This window comes from Camellia sinensis, chromosome 2, assembly GCF_055761805.1.
Source record: "Camellia sinensis isolate YWXY chromosome 2, ASM5576180v1, whole genome shotgun sequence".
Lineage (NCBI taxonomy): Eukaryota > Viridiplantae > Streptophyta > Magnoliopsida > Ericales > Theaceae > Camellia > Camellia sinensis.
In genome coordinates, this window is record NC_138962.1 from 160,789,360 (window position 1) to 160,813,955 (window position 24,596).

The 24,596-nt window shown below is 34.9% G+C and overlaps 1 protein-coding gene across 1 annotated transcript; it reads left to right on the forward strand.

Annotated features, from left to right (window-relative positions):
* The first annotated feature begins 3,930 nt into the window (after positions 1-3,930).
* LOC114301178 (uncharacterized) lies at positions 3,931-5,996 on the forward strand. The gene is made up of 2 exons (XM_028246102.2): positions 3,931-4,152; positions 5,826-5,996. Exons 1-2 carry the CDS (start codon positions 3,931-3,933, stop codon positions 5,994-5,996), a joined length of 393 nt encoding a protein of 130 aa, XP_028101903.2.
* Positions 5,997-24,596: the final 18,600 nt, after the last annotated feature.

The following is a 24,596-nucleotide window of genomic DNA, read 5'->3' on the forward strand; positions in this document are numbered from 1 at the left end:
AGCTTTGAATTGGTTTAAATTCATGCATGTACATGTTTGAGTTATGTTCATGAAAAATTGGTTTGAAATTGGATTTAATTGAACTACCTTTGGGCTTTGATTTCTCTAATTGATCTTTGAAACATGTTATACTATGGGTTTTGAAGTGTTTTCCAAAAAATTAGCCAAAAAGGATCGATTTTGGTACATTGAAACTTGGTTTTGATCTTGAGGTTCAAATCTGGAAATTCCAGATTTTGGACTCACGCTCGAGCGGAGTGACTGGCGCTCGAGCGTGAAATTTGGGTTCCCAGCACTTTCATCTGTTTTACAGTCCGCTCGAGCATGGAATTGGACACTCGAGCGAGGACTTGTGTCACACGCTCAAGCGGGTATCGAGCGCCCAATCGAGCGTGATTTTCACACATCCAGTACTTTTTCAGTCCGCTCGAGCGGGAAAGTTTACGCTCGAGCGTACCCTTTTGTTTGCATGTCCGCTTGAGCGGGGGAAGACACGCTCGAGCGGGAACTCTGTTTTTTGAAAATCCTGAAAATGTTTTTAAAGTGCATCTTTGCATCCTCATTTCATTCTAATTTAAGGCATCTTAATGAGAAAATTGATGTAGAACCACACCGAGTCAAGATAGGGATTAAGTCACTATTTTTCCCAACTGTGAAGCTTAGTGTGTGTTCACTCTGTAACTGTGTAGGGTTGGCATTCGGAGACGCGCTCTACCTTATCTGTAGCCTAGAACTCTGTGAGTAACAATGCTGTAAAGATATGTTCGAAAATGAATATTTTCTGAATGATCAATTGAACTGTTTTCTGAACTGTTTACTGTTAACTGAATGAATGTTGTCCTCTATTCTGAATTGTATTGTGGCATCCTTAGCAACTACTGTTACTGTTACTGCTACTGTTACAGAGATCTCTGTCAGTTCCCATGTTTGGAACCATTACTGATGGCCATCATTGACTGTTCGGTCTTTCAAGACCTACTGTTTACTGTACTGTTCTGCTAATGGATGTACCACATATGACTGTTATGACTGAATGACTGATACACTGAATCAATTGATTGTTTTCAATACTGAAAGGACATTCATTCTTAACCTCTTTACACATTATGTTATTCACTGGGCTTTAGCTCACTGCTCATATATATATGTAGGTGTACAAGCACCAGACCGGAGCTAGGAGCGTGGGTTAGACTCCCTTTTGTCAAAGCCAGCCACTATGCCTCACTGCGAGGTTCCGAGCCTGACAAGCTAGGGCTTCGGGGGTGTTTTAGTTTCCCCCTTTTTGCATCTGTTTTGTAATTACAGTATAGGTTGAATGACATCGTACTGTACTGTTATGGTAGAGATCCGGTCCCTAACCTGAATATCTGTATATGATGTATGTATGTGCTCTTTTGTTCTGAATGTGCATATATATGAAAAGTCTTTTTGCATACAGACTGTCATAGCTCATTGGACATTGTCTATTTACTGTTTTGGCTTCCGCCATGCCCCTGTACTCTGTATTATTGTTTGACTGTTAACCAGGCCTTCGGTAATCACGGATTACTGGCTGGTTACGGTGCTAAACCCATAGTGGCGGGTTTGGGTCGTGACATGATGCTTGTAATAGGATGGAAGATAGTGAGGTAGGAGGGAGATATATATATCGGAGAGGGTGTAGGCTTGTGGACCGACGAAGAACATGGACAGCTGGAAAAGTAACGTTTGAAAAACGTGAAACGGTCGACTCTCCAAACTCGAAAGGCTGGCTAGATAGGAAAATGACAACGCGGATGCAGAACCTTCGCTACCACGTCTAGCCCAATGTTTGGAAAATCGTTACCACGCTAGCCCAATGTTTGGGAAATTGGATTGGTAAGTAAGTCTAGCCCAATGTTTGAAAAATCGTTACCACGTCTAGTCCAATGTTTGGAAAATCGGATCGGTAAGTAAATTGAAAAAGAGATTGAATAATTTTATATGTATTAATTAGTGTACCAATTGATGATGTGACATAATTTAAGAGATTTTTTGTATTTGTAATGTAATTAATGAGTGGCGTCAATGATAATGTTATAACTAGTGTTGGTACACTAATTAGTACATTAATTGGTGCATGTAGCACCACCGAAAGAAATTCGGTGGATGGGATTACTAATTCAATTGTCAGATCGAAGTGGTCGAACCGTAACATTATAATTATATCATAAATATATTAAAAAAATATAAGTGTAAAAAGAAAAAAAAAACTTAGGGCTGGTTTGGGATCTACTAAAAAAGATAAAAAGCCAAAAAGTTACCTTATCTCTATGCATTGGGCGGCAAAACCCTGTCTGAATCTGCAGAGGGTAAAATTACGTTTCTACCCTTCCTTTTTGTTGCTGCATCTGAGTCGAATATGTCATAAATATACGCTATCAGAAAGCCCCTTTCCTTGTCTAACCTCCATTTGCAAGAACGACAAACAAGACAAAAACCCTCAGTCGGTTGAAAAAGTCTAGTCCATCAAAGACACACCGCCCACTGCCGGAGATCCGTCACACCTTTCACCTTGCACCACCGCCACAGCCGTGCCAAAGGCAGACCTCGACGCGATCACTTGAAAATTGTAACCGACAGGAAGGACCATCCCTCATCCAGATCTGCACCACCGCCGACCAGATCTACACTACTTCGGCCCGTATCCCCCAAAGAACAAGGTAACATCTCTTCCACGCCACTGATTTTGGGCATGTGAACCAATTTTGTACATTTCCCCATTTTCAGCGATTTGGTAGGTGCAAAGAAAATCTTCGATTTTTCCTGACCCAATTCTGTACATTTCCCTATTCAGAACCCGCTATGTAGCTCGAAAATGAGCCCTCCAAATCGCCCGAATTAATAACTCTCTCCACTCTCACACTTCCACTTGCCAACCTTTTCTTTTCTTTACCTTCTTCATCACTCTCTCCTCTCTCCTCTGTTCCTCCACTTTCCTTTGTCTTTAATGGTTGCCCCATAACCTAACCCCTCTATCATACTATATAGCCTTCTGGGTCTCTCTCGTTTTGGTCGGTGAAGATTACCCACAAAGCCCTTCAAAAAATTTGTAGATTTTTTCTTCTGGGTGTGTGATGGTTTTGGGTATTTAAGGTTCTATAAAGTTTTTGTTTTCTCAGATACCCATTGTGAAAATATTTTCTATTTTGACATTTTTTTTTCTTTTTTTCTTTTTTTTCTCCTGGTTATGTGATGATATGCTTGTAATGTTCAGAATTTTGATTTGGATATTTCACAAAGCTTGAGTTTGTTGGGTCTTTAAATTCTCACTTGATGTTTCAACCATTTGGGTCTGTTTCTTTTTTGCTTGTTGAAAACATCTAGAAAACAAATTGGAGATTAGTGTTTCAAAACAATTGGGGCAAATTGGGGCGTCATCACTGTGTATTTGGTGATTCAGTAGAAGGTTTAAGGTTGAAGATTTGACATTTGAAGGAAATTTCTTGAGTCAGTAATGGTTACTTGTTTCCGGCATCGTTAGCGTATGAGAGGAGTTGGCTCTAGTATGAGAGGGTATGACATTAACATAGGGCGATAGGTAGCTTTTAAGTAACAGGAAATGGATGGCAATTTTAACTACGAACAGACAAATATATCATTGGTAATTTTTTTAAGTAAAAGGAAATGGATGGCAATTTTTTAAATAAATATTGTTATTTACCATTTTCATGTTGTCACAATGTTGCTTTTTGACATATGCCACAATTATTGTTGCATTGTAGTACCGAAATGGAGCACTCACAATCGTAGTCGACACCTTCGAAACATTTGCGTAAGCGTGGTAGTAAACAGTCTCAACCGCAGTCCGCAAATTTGCACAAAGAAAATTGGGACTCTGACACGGTGCGCGTGTTCTTGCAACTTGTTATCAAAGAGTTGGACTCAGGTTTCAAGGGTAGCTTCCATACAATGACAATGCACGGATACAAGGCTGTCGCCAAGGCCTTCGAGGAGCGTACACATAAGGTCCATGATGTGAAGCAACTGCAAAACAAGTATGCGTTACTGAAAAAGGATTGGCAGTCGTGGTCACGTCTAATGGACAGCAGGCATGGGCCAATCGGCATAAGTTACAATGAAGTAACTGGTTTGATACAAGCATCCGACGACTGGTGGGCCCATTATGAAAAGGTAACAATTCCATATTCTTGTTTGTACCATCCAACGTGATAGTCATGCATATGTTACAATATATATTTTTAAAAAATCTTCATTAATATTTTAATGTGACCAAAAACAAGAACTAAACCTGGTTAGACACCTACTTTTCACCCCAACTACCGTTGTTATACTTGCCAAGTTGCCTATCCGTCTCTCTGTCTCCCTTCATATGTATGACTATTTTGTGAATTTTTTTTAACTGTTTTGTGAGTTTCTGTGGGCAAGTACTTGACTTTCACTGCCGTTTCGTACTCCAAATTGCATTGTTGTGTGTTTGACTGGCGTTGAACCTATGTGGTTACCTGCACACCTATTTTTCACTCCAAACAGGTTGCTTATATACTTTGGTAAGTTGGCCAAGCAAGATTCATTATCAAATCTCTGTGTCTCATGCTGTTATGTCTTGGGGTTTTATGCTTATGAATATGAATGGGCATGTACTAGTAGTGCATGCGTAGACACCAATTTGTTACGTCATATTGCTTTGGGCTTAGCATTCAGTCTTCAAATAAACTAATTTCATTTGCGTAGTTGACAAAAAACGCCCACATATTTGTTTGTTTCCATTCCCTCCCTGACATGTTAAGAACCTTCCCAAAACCCTTACATTATGTCACTATTGTTTTTGTGTTATCTTACCTTGATTGTTTATGTCATGGAGATGATTTAAAACTCATTTGCAAACTCATCCGCCTACCATAGCACATTTTCTTTTTTTTTTTTATAACAATGTTTACCAGTAGACGAAGAAAAAAATTTCTCAAGTAAATGCACGCACCACAAAAAAACATCACTACTTAGTAAGACATTCAAAAAAAAAAAAATTTGACTAAAAGTAAGCTGACTCAGACTGTCATAAAACTAGCTGGAGTTCATTTTATCATATAATAGGTATGAGCTAGAGTCCAATCAAAATCTTTTAGCATCCTGAGCTTGAGTTGAGCATGAAGGTGTTCACTTTGGATCATTTCCTTCGGCTGCATTATGAGCCATTCTACAGAATAAACTCTATGTATTCTACAAACAATGATATGTGAGGTCCACCACATTTTTATACAAGAAATTTGTAAAATATACAACATTCTCAATCTTTGCAGGTAAGCCTAATACACTAATCAAATCCAACAACACAGATAATGGACTAAGAAAGTCTCTTTTGAAGACATAATAGATGATATAATGGACTTGTTCTATGTCTCGTTCTACAACTAGGTCGAAGCACATTGGAATAGACTTTTTATGCAACATAAAATTTCAATGGAACTATTCGAAACTGTCAATAAAAGCAACCATATTAGATAATTGTGTCATGATAGATGACTGGTAAGATAAAGTATAAGCAAATTACATATGACAATTACAAATGTCATATGTATGATATAGCATAGCACTGATTAGAGGGACAGTATACGAAATCAATGAAGATAATCTAGCAATGCAATCAAGTCACATCACTGCAAGAATTCATGTAAGAGACCTAGCAAAAATATAAGGTGTTACTTATCTATATTGATAATGTCCTCCTCATGTGACCCAAAATATTTGTAGCTGACTAAACCTATGACATAAACATGCATCATGGTTGTTGTGTTTCTCCTCCTTCTTTGTTTTAAGTTATGTTTATGTGTTTTGGTTTTTCCCAGATTGACAAGAATGTACTGAAGTTCAAAACGAAACCGTTGGAGCATATGGACCTCATGCGAAGGGTGTACGAAGGTGCAACGGCAACCGGGAAATTTGCATGGACACCAGGGGCAGCGTTCGAACCTATCGCCACCGAGGACAATCCTTTGCTGGTAGACAAAGAAGACTGAACGGACAGTAGTGGTTTGCCCCCTTTCCAGCCATCCGCGCAGCAGGAACACACTGTCCACCACACTGTTACGCAAGAGGAGGACACCCCGGTCACTGTACATGCCGCGTCATCGGCAATTCACGCTAATGACACACTTACGAGTGGCGGGAGCAAATGCAAATTCAGTCGCACAATACACCCACAACAGAAAAAAAAAAAAAAGAAAAAGGCAGAGTGAGGGAGCATCGCTCTTGGCGAGTAACATGGAAAACCTTGCGTCTGCAGTTAAATTACAACAACGAGAAGTCCGCGTACATCATTAGTATGGAGATTTGACATAGAACTGCATTCGCAAGTGTATGGCAAGGTTGTACTCCCTACAAGACGTGGACCTGCAAGACCCACTAATTGTTTTTGGTTTGACACTAATGAACAATCCAGCAAATCAAGCAATATTGTTGCAGATTCCGACGAACGCGACAGTCATTACTTGGCTGCGAATGAAGAAGTCCCAGAATATGGATGGCCCATCAGTGCCAACTCACGGCCTCGGAATGACTGGGTGGTTCTGACGGCTTTAGTCACCGGAAAGGCTTTATGTTTCATTACTGTCCTGCATTAGTTTTCGGTGATGTTGCTACCTCCTATGTTTGTTTTACATTTCTTTTCCCCTGCCAACAACCCATGAGTGTGTGTATTTTTTTTCCTTCCCTTACAAATAGATTCGACAGTGGCTGTAGGCTTTTTTTATTACAGAATCGGTGTGTGATGTGTTGGATGTTGTATTACTTTTTATGCACTACGTGATTTGCTGTGTGTTTGTCAACTTCCTTCAATATTGTCTATTTGTGAGAATTTGGACAGGTGCTACAATTGTAGAGCAAAGCTTTTTCACTAGGCAGGTTGCTTTGTGATGTAATGGATGTATCCCTCACATTACTGTAGCAGCCACGTGAACACTGTTGTGTTTGACAACTTGCTTGCAATGTCTCTACTTCAATTATGGGAATCTGGACGTGTAAAAATTCCTTTTTCAATCAATATGTGCGTACCCTGTATGTGATGGACAACTTTTGTTATTCTACATTTGCAAAATCAGTTTTTATTTCATGTGTAAATGAATATGAATTGCTTATATTTTTTGTTTGTTGTTTATTTGGTGTATAAATGGTTGTCTCGGTTCATAAATGTCTCGGTTCATAAATGTCTCAGTTCATAAATGATTTTTGTTGTGTAAAAAAATTTGTGGAATGAAGATATATCCAATAGTAGGAGAAAATATTAAACAGTTCTCCAAATTTATTAGTGTATAAAATGAAGAAATTGAAAAAATGAAACCGTCATTTTGTTCAAATTGTAGAGCAGTTCTTCGAACAGTTTTTGAAAACAATTAGAATATAAAAAATGAAACAGTTAATTACAACGTATAAAAGGAATTGAATATAAAAACTAAAAATTGTATAAAATATCAAATTATAATGATATTTGTATTAAAAAATTTGTTGGCCCACATGTTATTGTTGACAATTATTTTGTGCGCAATTTTGTATTCTGAACACATTTTTTTATTTTTTTTATTTTAACAAATTAAAATGTTGACTATAAAATATGAAAAATAGATAGAGAACACAACAAATATGCAACAGAACAAAATGAAATTGTGTGAACACTGTTTCACAAAAATCATACCAGAACAAGCTGTCCAGTTTATTATCATGGCTGCACAAAATATAATTTTGTGAACATTATTAAGTTTTTTTTGGTTCCCACAAAAAAGAGAATCAAACATGTAGGAACCCTTGACAAGTTGTTGAATCCCTTACATCACAAAAAGCTACGCACATGAAACAAAATGGCCCCCACAACCTTGGCCATTATATTCTTCCCCTCTGCAGTGTTTTTTTCCTTCTTAGTTGATAGTGTGGTTTTCTCTCTCTCCCTCTCTCTCCATCTACCCAAAACTCGTTTATTTCCTTGGAAGTTTTTCAAGTTTTTCACATTTTTTGTTCTTACATTTCCAAATGGCGAACGACGCAGGTCCGAGTCACCGCGTGCAACATGGTACATCCCGGGAAGCTATCGATGAAATTGCGAGGGAAATGGTGGTCGAAACTAATCACAACTTGGTAGGATCACGGAGTAGTGCGGCAAGATATTATTACAACCATTATCACAAAGTCCCTCGAAATACATCAATACTTTCGGGGCGCTTATGGATGTTTGAGTTGTTTAATGGCCACCAGGGCCGGTTTGAAGATGCTGTTAGTATGTCACAACCAGTGTTCTTGTTGTTATGAGACGCACTTTATAGTTTTGGGTTGACATTGGCGCAGCGGGAGCATGGCGTTCCGCTGGAAGAGAAGGTAGCTATTTTTATTTGTGCATTGCAGGGTCTATCTTGGAAAAATTTGCAAGAACGGTTCCAACACTCAAAGGAGACATTGTCATGCAATTTTCATGAGGTAATCCAAGTTATGATACCATTTACATCGGTTCATAGTAGGAGTCTTACGCTCGAACAAGTACAACAAGGGGGGCCATCCACATTTACGGTCGCAGCAGCGGTTCCGGCCATTCAAGGTGACAATTTCCATAAATGTGCAAATTTTTTAAAGCTTCGAAAAAAACCATGATTAAGTTATGTTAATTTGTAAAAAATTGGTGTGTTGCATAGGACTGCATCGGTGCATTGGACGGGACGCAAGTGATGACTCGTGTCTCGCAAGAGTACGCCACATCATACTATGGCCGGAAAGGCGTGCCGACACAGAATATCATTGTCGTACGCGACTTTAATTTGTGCTTCACATTTGTCTCTGCCGGTTGGGACGAGAGCATGCACGACAGCCGGGTTTTGCACTACGTGACAACCGAGCCGAAACATCACTTTCGCATCCCGTACCAGGTAAAAAATATTAAATAGAAATATGAATACGTAGAAAATATAAATATAAATATTTTCAATAATGTATTTTCTTGGAAACAAAATTGTGAAAATTATTGTCTTTTTTTTTTTTTATTTTGTTAACAAAATCAGTTGTCTAATGTAGTTTATTTTCCATTGTTCAAAATTTTTGCAAACAAATTAAAAAAATGAAACAAATGAAAATGTAAAGTTTTGAAAAATAATTAAGTGGTAAATAAGAATGTGAAAATGAAAATGAAATGAAACAATTTATAATTTAAATTAATAAAAAAATGGAAATAGAAATGCTGTTAATGAAATAGAAAGTAATTAGAAATAAAATTTTGTAATTGGAAATATAATTTTTCACAACAAAAGAACTTCACAATGAAATAGTAATTGAAAACAAAAATGGAAAAAGAAAAATTTACTAACGAAATAATTGACAGCTCTTTATTCTTATAAATTGAAAAAGAATTAATTATTATAATTCGCACAAAATGCTGTAATTGGAAATATAATTTTGCACAACAAAAGTAATTGCGAAGAAGAGTAATTGAAAACAAAAGGTCTTAACAAGAATAATTCATTATTAGACGAATAAAAAATTGAGACAAGTTAATTGAAACATAATTTAAGTGGTAAATAGTAATTGAAAACAAAATTGGGATAAGAACAATTTTTACTAATGAAAACGTAATTGTCATAAAAAAATTAATTATTATAATTCACAAACAATGCTATAATTGGGAATATAATTTTTGAGAACAAAAGAAATTGGGAAAATGAGTAATTGAAAACAAAATTAGGAAAAAAATTATTTAGTAATGAAATTATTCAACAAATTTATTATTATTAACAAAAACAAAAATTACAAACCAAGACAAGTCAATTGAAGAATAATTTAAGTGGTACACAATACTGTCAAATTGAAAATGAAATGAAACAAATTTTGCAGGAAAATACTATTTGGTGGATAGCGGTTACAGCAACAAGACAGGGTACCTAGCCCCCTACAAGGGGTATAGGTATCACCAAAATGCCCATCGAAATTGAACACCACAGAATCAGTTCGAAATGTTCAACAAGGCACATTCGTCACTGCGTTGTTGTATCGAGCGGACATTCGGTGCCTGGAAGTCTAGGTGGGGGGCATTGCGGAATATGCAGAAGTTAAGTTTTTCTAATCAGGTTACGTTTGTACATGTGTCGATGGCATTACATAACTTCATATGCCGACATAGCGAACTTGATGAGGTCATGATGGCTATCCCAGACAGTGACGATTACGTGGCCCCCCAAATGCCCGACCACGGCGAATACACACGGGTTGCTAATGTGATGGAGGAAGGGGACTCCGACCCTGCAATGGCCGTTGTAAGAGCGAACATTACGAATGAACTCGTACGGCAAGCGCACCAGTAGGGGTGAATTGGAAATACAAGAATATTGGTTGAAGGTTGTTAATATTTGTAACTGGGATTCATATTTGTAAACACGTTTGGTTTTAATGCTTTCATATTTTTCGGAGCGTAGACATTTTTAACAAATTTTATTTTTAAAGGAAGTATGTCCACTAATTAACATATATAAACATGGGGGAAGTTTTTGCAATATCTTTTATAATAATTTATTCTCAACACGGCATAAAAAAATTATTTCTAGCCATTGGTTAGAAAAAAAAAACAAAAACTTAAAATAAAATAAAATAAAATAAAATTTCATGACTGAGCATTTACGTGGTTTATCTTTTTTTATTCACATGTTATGATATGAATTTCAAAAAATATAGAGCAGACCTGCAATAACAGCTCAAACAAAATAAGGAAAAAAAAATAAAAAAGTTATATTTCGTACAAGTGGAACACTGTGCGTCCGTGTTCCACCTCTGCTGACATGCACGGAAAACAAGGAAGTCACTTTCTCTTCGTCCTGCCAATATAGTATGAAGGGTAAAGTAGTCATTTCTGTTGTTCTAATAATATTTTATTACACATTTATTTGTAAAAAGTTAAAAAGTTAACCCAAACTTTCATATTTTTTTCCTCAACTTTTTAGTCTAAAAAGACAAAAAGTGCACTTATTTAGGACATCCCAAACAACCCCTTAATTTAACAAAATAATGGAATTTTCAAATATCACTCACAATGAAATTGTAATTTGCAATAATAATGTGACATACTTTATTTTTATTTGTTGAAGACATTTCTCTAAATAAGTTGCACAACACTTTTGACCAGCAAAAACCACCGGATAATCTACACATATATCAAAGTTAGAAAATAGAACATATTATAAAGGATAATGCTATATGCACCAATTAATATACTAACTAGTGTACTAATTGATGATGTGATATAATTTAAGAGATTTTTGGTATTTGTAACGTGATTACTGAGTCGAGTCAATAATAATGTCATAACTAGTGTTGGTACTGATTGATGATGTGACATAATTTAAGATTTTTGGTATTTGTAATGTGATTAATGAGTCGATTCAATAATAATTTCATAACTAGTGTTGGTACGCTAATTAGTACACTAATTGGTGCATGTAACCCCACCGTATTATAAATACAATCATAATAATGAACGTAATAAAAATATTATACTAAAAGAAATTAATATTACCTATTTGTCAAATAAAAACACTATAGTCAAGCCCGACCGGTTCATAATAACCAAGTCTGAGTTGCCGATTTTGCCGGCTCAACACGCGGTCCATCCGATTTTTGCATTTTACACCTATTTTTTGTTGGAAAAAATGGTTTTTTGGTGACTTTAATTAAATATTAAAGTGGGTCCCAACCATCTATTGTGTTGGGTCCAAGTGGGTCTAGATACTTTGCAATGAGATCTTTGCACCACAAATAGTATAGCCAAAACCATTGAAATTGAATGAGAAATTGTCCCATGAAGTTAGCTTTAAGAAAGAGTTAATGGGGTTTGTAACTTCTGCTTTTATTGCAGAGTTTAATAGTGCATTAATGGGGTTTGTAACTCTTGCCTTTATTGCAGAGGTTAATGGTGCATTAGTGACCAGCCATAAAGGCTGGAGGCTTCTCCTCTCACCCCTATTCATGTATAAATTGAAACCCTCCTTTCAAGTCTCCAACCCAGAAATTGTTTCTTCCATTCTTTAGTCAGTTTGCTAGAAAGTTCATACTGTGAGAGAGTGCTGCCACTATTTTTGTTCGCTAAGCTAGACAGAGAGTGCTTCTGCCATAGCTGGTTTTTGACCATCGTATCCTGGGAGACAGACGCTAGGATTCCTCAAGCACTCGACCCGTGAGGCGGCGAAATCTGTTTTAAGGAAACTGCTACCGTGCAGGCTTCGGTTTGGTTTCTTTATCATTTTATTGTTTTGTGTATTTCTGTTGAAATTTAGTTGTAATTATCAGTATATGTTTTTGGTATATAATTTTGATTTCTTCATAAATCTATTTAATTAATTTCACAATTTGAACAATATTTTTATCCTAGTTCTGGTTTAGAGGTTTTTTTTTTACCGAAACAAGTCCCGGTTGCTGGTTCAATTGGTTCGACCGACCGGGCCAATCCGAATTTGTAAACATTGGTCCACCCTGAGTCTTTTACAAGATATAAGTGAGTGGTATTATACTTATCAATTGATATATTAATTAATGTATTAATATGTGTTATGATATTATTATTTTAAAATTATGTCACATCATCCGTTAGTATACTAAATGATATACTAATTGGTATGTATAACTTTATTCATATAAAATACAAAAAACATCGAACAACTGAAATTTTGAAAAAAAAAATACAAATTAGTGACAAATTTTATAAATATTAATAATTATAATTATAATTTTTTTATGAATGTATAATTATTGTTTTTTTTAATTTCATTGGGGCGTAATTACCCCTATAGAATAACAAAAATACTATGAATCTACCCTTTTTAATTCATAATTTACTCTGAATATGTTTGTGTGATGAAAATTAAATTGATGAAGTATGGGGTCATGAGCAAAATGAATTTGAATCATTAATTCTTTTTTATGGATAAATTATGAGTTCATAAGTCTGAATTTCTAATATTATTGATAAAGTAATGGGTTGTTTCTAGGGATGAGTAGTGGATATATCGATCCGCCCAAACTGATTGAACCGAACCGATTTGCCGCATTTTGGATGTGAAAAATCTAGAAATCCTCTAGATGTTGATTTGTGATTATGTATCAATTTTAAGCAGAATATAACAATCCCAATCAAACAATCAAACAATCAAGACAGAGACACAACGATTTTAACGTGGAAAAAACCACAATTGGACACCTCCAACTGTGATCAAAAAACCACGGGCAACAGCCACAAGACAATCCACTAAGAAGAATTAAAGGAATTACACAGGTATACTCTCAATTACCTAGCGAATCCACAATGCCTAATTGAACCAACCTTTATGTGCCTCTTCCAACCCCATCTTCACCACGGAATTGTCTTTCTGATGAGCCACTCTGGATTCCACCACAGCTTCAGGCTCGAATTCTTCAGAATACACAACTGAAGAACAACACTCTCTTTTGTAGAACAAAACACAACCTTTGATGTACTCTCTTTAGAACATGAGTTGAATACTCAATAAAACATCAAAGAAAACTCACAAAGTATCCCCAGATATAAACCCTAGAAACCAAAAAGAAGATCTGGAGAAGTTATCCTAAAATCTGACCCAACACGCGAATTTATAGAATCTGTCCCGCGATCTCCGCTCGAGCTCAACACAGCCCGCTCGAGCGGACTGACCAAAAACTGCGTGCGAACAAACTGAGATGCGCTCGAGCGTAGGATCATCCGCTCGAGCGTAAAATCACACATTCCAGTATTTTTACAGGCGACTGCAGAGATGCTGAGAGCTTCCAATCCCCGCTCGAGCGTCACTTTCCCCGCTCGAGCGGGAAAGCCAAAAATGGAAAAACTGGAAAAATATAACATGCTCGGACAGGCAACTTTGAATGCATTTTTGCATTTTGCTTCGGGGGCGCTGCCCCTCGACCCCGCCGTGGCGCTGCCCCGGACCCGCCAAGGGGCGCTGCCCCCTGGACCCCCGCGAGCTGACCGGGCAGCTCGATCCCCGTCATAATCAGCGAAGTGGCAATCTTGAACGCTTTATCATCACAAACTTCTCTGAATGGCACAATTCGGGTTGGATTCGCATCTAAACACTCATAGCCTCACTGAAATAAAAATGCGAATAAAATTACAACTCAAAGGAGTTTTGTCAAACGGGATTGCCAAGAAATAAAACCTAACAATCTCCCCCTTTGGCAATGCCGTGACAAAACACACCTAACAAATAAAATCCTAAACACCCCAACCCATTACAGCCAACAAAAGCCAACTTCTTTCTCAAGGTCATGATCTGCAAAACAACTATTAGTGCCACAATCTCCAAAACAAACTATTAGTCCCACAAGAGTATATGAAAAAGCAATAGACATATGACACGATTAACTTGTAACATGAGATGGAAAACATGAATAGATGAAAACTAAGACTCATGAAAAACAACTCTTAAACAACAAAAGCAAGATCATAAACCACACCAGCAATGATAGACGATGTAAATACCAGGAACATACAAGAAGGGCAAATAGTGCATAGCAACATGCAAAATATATAGCCAATCTCAAAAGCCAACATATCAAAGTGTTCATGCTAAACAACTCTTGCAATGAGAAGCCAAACTTCCTTACCAAGCCTCATGAATAGATGAACCAAACTCCCCCTCACTAAAAGCAACCACAAACACTGAAAACAGTGAACAAGAAGAAAATGATAAAAAAAAATATGGTGGAGCAAGCAAGGAATTTCAGATTAGTACCTTAAAACACATAAGATTATCCAAGAAGCACCATTACAAGAAAACACAATGTGCACAGTCTGTAGAAGATTCCTCATGCAAGAAAGTGATGCATTGTGTGAAAAGCATAGATCCCATAATAAAAAGTGTGTGTGTGACTCTTGGAGTTCGACAAACACTAGATTCAATCCTAGTAGTGATATGAAAGCTGGACCTCCGACCAGAGAATCTTAAGCACGACAAAGGAAAGTCAAACCACTAGGAATCAAGGGGTATTTGGTGAGTAAAGGCGGAGGCTCCCCCTCAATCAATGAATCTTTTTCCTTTTTTTTCTTTTTCACATTTTTTTCTTTTCTTTCTTGTGCATATTTTTCTTTTTTCTTTTCCTTTTTCTTTTTCTTTTTCTTTTTTTTCTTTTTCTTTTGCACAATCATTGGTGGCTGACACGCTCAAGAGTATGGAAACCGAACCAGAGAAGCATGGATATAATAAGGATGGCCTGGTTGGTGACTCTGAGGTAGCCTTTTCCTCATGGCTAGATTGCAAAGAATTAAGGGGAAAGCCATGGAGATGCAAAAGGATGGTAGGGGGTTAAGAGACTCAACATCACCCATGATATGCTAGTATAGGTCAATTCCTCTAGAAAAGCAAAAGATACAATGACAGAAGTCCATAGAGAAAAAATAATCACTAAGGCGGAAGACTCCAAAATTTGCTAATCCAAGAGTGTGTACAGAATGAGACATACTAATCAAAGAACACACACTCCAAAATGAGTAATGACCACAGAAAGCACACATATATTAACAAGTAATGGATATTCTCATCAATTCCAATATGCACCAAGGACCACTCAAAAAATTCAAGCTTGCAAAACCATACTAAGAAAATCTTTTTGGATTTTTTTTTTTTTTTTTTTTTTCAATTTTTTTCTTAACCAAAGCAAGACAAAAAACAAACAAGCACACATTAAAAGACCCAAAAAAAAACACACAAAAACCTATAAACTAAAACGACCAAACAAATTAATACAAGTCAACTTTTCTCACCCAAATCTTTTTGGTCTTAACAAAATCAGGTCTAGCGGTCTTAGTAAGTGTCGTGGTGTAGTGAACACCCGCATGAATCTTGGTATTCCGCCTAGACATGTAAGTCGAATTTCTACCCTTTTGAGGCACTCTCCCATGCAACTTATAACAATAAGGGCGAATATGACCATGCATACCACAATGATGACAAATAAACACAGGGTGTACCTTCTTTTCTTTTACCTTACCAACTCTAGGAAGTTTGAGAAGTCCATCCTTTTGTTGAATCTTTTGTCCTCCCTTTCCTTGAGTTCTTGTATCATGAGATATGGAAGCACTCTGTTTTTGCTCTTTCTTACCACCAAAGCCAATGCCACTCTTGTCACAACTCATTTGTTGAGACCCAATGATATCCTCCAAAGTCTTTGATCCTCTGTTCCAAAGACCAATGGTAGCCATAGCACACTTGAGCTCTTCCTCTTTCTTGATCATTAGTTCTTCCAAAGCAACTTGTGACATCTCGAGAGATTCAATCTTTTCTTCATACATGGCGTGGGTTTGCAGCAGCTCATTCCTCTCTGTCTCACAAGTCAACAATTTTGCACAAAGAACTTGTCGATCATCAGCTACCTTGATGGCATTAGTCCTGGCCTCGGAAATCTCCTCCTTAAGTTTGACATTCTCACTTTCACATGCTTTGAGTTTCTTTGTGAGTTTGTCATTCAATTTGAATAACTTAAGAGACTCTTTATACAACTTTTCATAAGCTTGCTCAAGCTCTTCATGATCGCTCTCCGAGGATTCATCATCAGTGATATTCTCAACTGACCTCTTTGGAGAATCTGTTTGTCCTTCAGCTTCAGAAGCCGCCATGAAAGCAAGAAATTGTTTATGACCCTCTTCGCCTTGACCTTCATTGTCACTTTCATCTTCATCAGATTCAGATTCATCATCCCAAGTGATGGCAAGGGCTTTCTTCTTCTTCAAACGAGTGGGGCATTCTTGAGCAAAATGGCCAAATCCTTGGCATTCATAGCATTGGAGTCTTTCAGAGTTTCCTTGTATCATTCCTTTCTCCTTCTTGGCTATAGAATTAATTTTGAGTTTATCTTTGCCTTTAGATTTATGAGAATGAGTAGATTCCAAAAGATTAGGATTCTTTTTCAAAAAGGATTTTTTAAATTGTTTAACAAAAGCAGCCATAATCTTGGAATCTATATCACAATCCTCATCAGAATCCTCTCTAACTTTATGAGCACTACTAAAAGCAATATCTTTTTGTTTCTTTTTGAAATTCCTATGTGCTTCATAAGTTTGAAGGTTTCCAACCAACTGATCCAGCTTGAGGTTGTCAACATCTTGAGCCTCCTCAATAGCCGTAACTTTTGGTTGGAACCGATCGGGCAAGGATCTCAAAATTTTTCCCACAACTTTGGATTCTGGAATTTTTTCACCTAAATTGAAGCTGGAATTTACAATGTCACTCAACTTCGCATAAAATTCATCAAAGGTCTCACTATCTTTCATTGAAAGGTTTTCGAAACTAGATGTGAGCCTTTGAAGTTTTGAGCGTTTAACAGAAGGAGTGCCCTCATGAATAGTTTGTAAGATATCCCAAGCCTCTTTTGCGACTTCACAATTACAAATACGACTAAATTCTTCAGGTGTGACAGCGCAAAAGAGAGAATTGATAGCTTTACTATTCCAGCTACTATTTTGGTAATCAGTTGTGTCCCATTGATCAATTGGTTTGGGGATTGTAACTCCATCAACAGTAATTGTTGGTTCAGTCCACCCATTCATGACGGATTGCCAAACTTTTTCATCAATAGATTTTAAAAAAGATCTCATCCGAGCTTTCCAAAAAGGATAATTGGATCCGTCAAGTAGGGGTGGTCGAACCATAGAATTTCCTTCACGAATTGTATCCATTATCACAAATCAAACAAGATCTCGTTCTAAAAGAAAATATTTTTTTTTTTTTTAAAATAGAATGACCCGCTCTGATACCAATTGAAAAATCTAGAAATCCTCTAGATGTTGATTTGTGATTATGTATCAATTTTAAGCAGAATATAACAATCCCAATCAAACAATCAAGACAGAGACACAACGATTTTAACGTGGAAAAAACCACAATTGGACACCTCCAACTGTGATAAAAAAACCACGGGCAACAGCCACAAGACAATCCACTAAGAAGAATTAAAGGAATTACACAGGTATACTCTCAATTACCTAGCGAATCCACAACGCCTAATTGAACCAACCTTTATGTGCCTCTTCCAACCCCATCTTCACCACGGAATTGTCTTTCTGATGAGCCACTCTGGATTCCACCACAGCTTCAGGCTCGAATTCTTCAGAATACACAACTGAAGAACAACACTCTCTTTTGTAGAACAAAACACAACCTTTGATGTACTCTCTTTAGAACATGAGTTGAATACTCAATAAAACATCAAAGAAAACTCACAAAGTATCCCCAGATATAAACCCTAGAAACCAAAAAGAAGATCTGGAGAAGTTATCCTAAAATCTGACCCAACACGCGAATTTATAGAATCTGTCCCGCGATCTCCGCTCGAGCTCAACACAGCCCGCTCGAGCGGACTGACCAAAAACTGCGTGCGAACAAACTGAGATGCGCTCGAGCGTAGGATCATCCGCTCGAGCGTAAAATCACACATTCCAGTATTTTTACAGGCGACTGCAGAGATGCTGAGAGCTTCTAATCCCCGCTCGAGCGTCACTTTCCCCGCTCGAGCGGGAAGGCCAAAAATGGAAAATGCGAATAAAATTACAACTCAAAGGAGTTTTGTCAAACGGGATTGCCAAGAAATAAAACCTAACAGGATGAATGTGTGATGACAAGCGGATAGTTGCGGAATTTTTCCAATCCGCTTAGTTTTGGACGGATGGCAGATTTGAGGCTGCTTTGACTGCAACCGAACCGCCAAACCACGAGCACCCTTAGTAATTTGTAAGACTTTGTATTTTTAATTTGTTTAGATATTCTGATTGTGTTTTCAATTGAAAAAGAATTTAAATATTCCGTTGAATATATTCTGTTGAAAAAGAGTTTTCAACTTGAATACATTTTTTTGAATTGAAAAAAAATAAATGTATTATTTATTTATATTTTTTGGTTTTTAAATCTAATTCTAAAAATAATAAATAAAAAAGATGATATATGTTGGTTGGTTTTTGTTTCAAAAAACAGATACAGATATAATAATACAGATGCATATAATCTCTACCACTGCTCAGTTCATGGTTTTTGTGGTTTGTATTGTTTTTATATTTTAAGAACCACAGATTGTAATACTTTATATAATACTTTATGTGGATGAGGCATGTTGTGATTGTAATATATGATGATGCATGCAGTGATTGTAATACTTTTTAAAGTCATTGGCTGTAATATATATATATATATATATTTTAGGAAGTGGACAAGTTGAATTATGTTGAAATTTTATAAAATTTTAAATTGCTAAACTGATTTGCATCCATCCGCCAATCCGCTCAATCCACATCCGTCGAATTGCCAGACGAATGCGGATTGATTTTCTTCAATCCGCCAATCTGGAGGACAGATGGCGGATTGGAGATTATGTGGCCGCAAGACCCGCACCCACCCCTAATTAACTCTAGCTTAAATTTAAATTTGAGAGGATTTGATCGATGAATGAAATATAGTATTACTTTTGTTTTAATAATCAAGATAATTTATTTTATAGAGTCATTTATGAAAAAAATTAAATCAATTCAATAATTAAAATCTTTTTATTTTAGGACGCTCAGTCCATAAGTCCAATTTTGAATTTTTTGGGTCTAAAAGTCCAGGCATTGAATTACTCTGTCTATAAGGACATGATTCTGTGAAATGCCCATACTATCCTTCACTATTTTCTTTCTACATATACAACATACAAAAAAAAAAAAAAACTATTTTTTTACATTTCCCCAAAGCCACTTTCTCTCTCTTCTTCTCTTCTCTCTCGTCTTATCTTCTCTCTCTTCATCACTAGATGTCGACGCCATGGATAACACCATTGGCTCCACTTCGTCTTATTGCTTTTCCCAAAAGCAGCGCTATAGTCATTAGTTGCATTGCCACCACCCTCTTCTATCGCGGCCAAAGCAACGACACTGTCGTGCCGGTCTCCACCAACACTCTTTCTCTCTTTGATCTCATATTGCTACGCCTACGATAGATTTGAGATTCGAACCCAACAATCCCAAATCTGTGGAGAAGGAGAAGGAGAAGGAGGAAGAGGAAGAGGAAGAGGAGGTTCTGTAATATTTTTTTAGGGGACAGTGTTATTGGAGACACCGGTAGTGGTATTGGTGGCACAAGCAAAAACTGTTCATCCACTATTAGGGGACAGTGACGTTTTTGCTTAATATTTGTTTATGTTGCTACATCATCATGCCTGAATGTCAATTGACCAAAATACCCCCACCCAATTTACAAAATACACATTCACCCACGTGGCTCATTTTCCACCCATGGAGGGTAGTTTCGTGATTTCTCTGTTGGCTTATAACCACAATCCCAAATCAATTGTAGCCAAAAATGCTAAACCTTAGGCATTCTCCTTGCAGTTAAAACGCAACTTTTTGCTATGTTCTCAAAGTGAGCCATACTTTTTAATAATTTTTCATATTTTCAAGGTACTTTTTACATATTTCCCAATATTAAACAATACCTAAAGGGAAAAATTATCACATAAGTTTGTCCCATATCCTACATGATATGCCATTACAATTATTGGTTAAATATCCATTATTTTTTATTTTTTCTCCTATGTATTACATAAAACAATCAATAGAATTCAAAGAGCATACCTAATTGAAATTTTTGAAAGACAAGATAATTTCTTTCCTAAAAGACACTTGCTAGTGGAAAATTATACAATTTTGGAGTACTATGTGGTCATACTCTCTCACCCATTACCATTCATTATATCTCTCATATTTCTCAATTACCTAACATAAATAATTAATATTACACATTCTCTACTAATTATATTAATATAAAACATCAAGTGACTATATTCCTGAACAATCAAATTGTTAGCATTTGTCGTTATTTAAATAACCATAGCACAATAAAACATGGAGGCGTTAGCATAGTGAGCCAATGCCTCTTCTGGGGCAATTAGGGAAGATTGATTTTTTAGTTTTTTAAAAATTTTTGGCTTTTTTATGTCATATCACCTCTGTATTTATTTTTTTATTTTTACACAAAAAATCAATTTTTTACCATCTTTTCAAAACACACTCTATCTTTGAGGCTTCATTGGAAGATCTAAAGACTTTCACTACAAAAAAATTAAGATTTTAGAGACCAAAATATATAGATAAGATTATATTTTAGGGATCAAATATTTTTGTTGCGAAAAGTGTTGTTAATTTATTTTTAGTAACGAAAATTGGATATTAGTGATGAATTATTATCCTTTTAGGACAAAATTTTTTAACTCAAAAAATAAACCAATTTGAGACCAAATTATTATTCCTAAAAGTCTATTTAATAGTGACATTTCCAAATTTTATCGGTAAAAGCCTTATTTTTAACTTTTCAGGATAACTTTTTAGCGACTATCATAATTAGGGGTATGCGCGGTGCGATTCGGGCGGTTTGAGAGTAAATTTACAAACCGAATGGCGGATTGGCGGATTAGCGGATTGAAAAATTACGATTTGGGCAGTTTTTGGCGGATTGGCGAATTGAAGAATATTCTAACTAATTATCATACATTTGCATAATATATCACACTAATTTGTATAATATTTTTTAGATATATAACACAAAGTAATTTTACATAATATGTTTCATATATATAACCACTAATTTGTAATAAAATTCATATCTTAAATCTCTCTCACACTCATTTTTACATTGATATTTCATTGGAGGTTAAAAAATATATATGTATTAATTATAGTGGAGCGGAGCGGTTCGGTTAGCGGATTATAAATTTTAAAGTTTAAACCGCGGTTAGCAGTTAGAGCGGTGCGGATAGATGCGGATCGGTGCGGTTTTAGTGGATTGGGCAGTATTTTGCACAATGAAAATTGGTACCTAAATATCATTTATAATAAAATTTTCATTTTTAAAGAATAAAATATTTGAGATTTGAAATAAATATAATTTTTAAAACTACATGAGATTGATTCATATGTTAATTAAACTTCAAAATATGTATTTATAATTTATCCATTTAAAATTAAATTCATTCACTCATTGAGACTTGGATTAAACCACGGTGCTTCATTCACATGTTGGAAGTTCCAGTGCAGCGCTGCCTCATCTTTTGTGCTTCGTTGTGTTTACAATTTTTGTTAGATAAAAAATTTAAAACAAAAATGCTACGGTTCCTAAGCAGTTTGTTTGATTCTATTTTTCAGAAAATAATTTTTAACAAATTTTACTTTTTTATTTTTTATATTTTAATGCTTTCAATGATTTTTTTAATATTTTAAATAATTTTTTTAAAAATATTTTTAGACACACCTAACATAAATACACTTAAAAAGTATAAAATTTGTGAAAAAAAATCTTTAAAAAATATACTAAATACCAAAAAATATAAAAAAACAAAAATTTAGTACATTTTTCATATTTTTGTATATTTATTAATTTTTAATTTTTTTCACAAATATTTTACTATTTAGATACATCTAAGTAAGGTATATCTAAAAAATTTAAAAAATTGCTTAAAATTTAAAAAATATTAAAAACAAAAAAAATAAGAAAACAAACAATTTAATTTTTTGAAAACTGAAACCAAACACACTGTACTAAAATTTCTACCAAATGTCTCACTTGAGTGTGGGACCTACATGGGACACACATGGTGTGGGTCCTACACCTATGTTAGACATTTGGTAAAAATTTTAATAGAACTTTTGGAATCTCTAACATTACTCAATTTTAAATATATATAAAATTTATAAACAAATTTGATAAGAATAATGTGGAAATATCATTATTGTAAATAAATTTATGTATAATGATGTTTTATTTTCAAATGAAAGGTCAGCAATAAATCACATTATTATGTATGAAAATTATAGGGAGATTTTTTTTAAGGTCCCTAATATTAAAATTTTATAAGACGAATGACATTCAATATTTTCATAGTTGCTAATGTCTCTCAACATTTTCACAAAGAAAAATTCACTCAAAAATTTTTTGCCTGACTTAGAAAATTTCCCCCCGACTTAGAGAAATTTCAATTTTCACAAATTTTTTTGTGGTCATACCAAAATTTCCCTGTGTTGAACAAAATTTCTCTAAGTTGGACAAAGTTTCTTTGAGTCGAATTTTCTCTATGAAAATGTTGATGGACCTTAGCTAATAAAAAAAATATATTGGACCTCTCCTACTACACAAAGTTGAAGAGGGATGTTTCATTAATTTTTTCAAAATTATATACTCCATCCATTCCAAAATATTAGTCCATTATTTCATTTTTTATTATCCCAAAATATTAATTCCCTTTTCAAAAGTCAACGAATAAAATAAAATGAACTTACTATTTTACCCTTCTTTCAAATTCATTAATAACACAAAAAGTATAATTATAACAATTGATATTTCTAAAAAAATCATTAATAACACAAAAAATACAATTATAACAATTGATATTTCTAAAAAAATGTACTATCAAAGGGTACTTTTGAAAAATTAATATTTTTAAAATGTAATAATTGTATTATCAAAAAAATTTTAATTTCTCAAAAGAGACTATTATTTTGAGACGAAGAGAATACGATTGTTTTTTTATTTATTTATATAGCATTACTCTCTTTTTAGATGGAGACATTTGGTTACTAGTACGACTTATCTTTTTCCTTTATTTATTTATTTATAATCTTTTACCTTTTCCCATTGGTATATTATTTAATTCTCTGCTAAATTAAGTAGAAAATGAACTTATTCAATAAGGGTATTTTAGTAATTTACTCATTACAATTAATTTAACCGTGGTAATCACTTTTATTTAAAAAGATAAAGGGGAGCAGTGTGATTTCAAAAGTATTCAGGGTGGTTTTAATGTAATTTATCTATTAAAAAATTTCGACACAAACAAAAATATCAAAAATAAAAAGGAAATTTATTAGAAAATCATAGATAATAAATAAAAATTTGGTCTCTATTTTCATGTCCTTGTTGCTCATTCTAAACAATGTATTTAAGACATTATATTTTCTATTTTTAATTAAAAAATAGAAAATCTTATTATTTAAATAAGATATATGGTTCGGAGTTGATTTTGACAGTGAGACTAGGTAAATTAACAACACTATTACAAATTTAGATTTGTCAACTCAAAATTTATTTAGAAAAAAATTAACAGTTCAAATTCATTTTATTCATAAACTTCATGCATTATTAATTCAATATTCATCACACAAAAATATTAAGGATAAATTATAAATAGATAAGAAGTTCAAAATATTTTTTTATAAATTAATAACCAAAAACTGAGGTACGGACAGAGAAGTTGTTACGGCGCAAAAAATGATGAGAACAGAAATATACGAATGCTCTACGAAACAAATCAAACCATGTATGTATGTTACATATGAACCAATAAACATTAAACAAATCTATGATTAAATAATGTTTTCAACATAAACATGTGTATAATAAGTATAATCATTCTCATATCATTCCCTCTAGAAATAACTAAAAAAAGAATAATAAATAAATGAATAAAGAACCCTTCATCACTCTCCAACAAACAATCCCAGCTCCAGATATCGGCAATGAGTACGCAGATCCAGCGTCCATTGACGGTGACGATGCTGGAGCCATTTTGAGGTCTTGTGC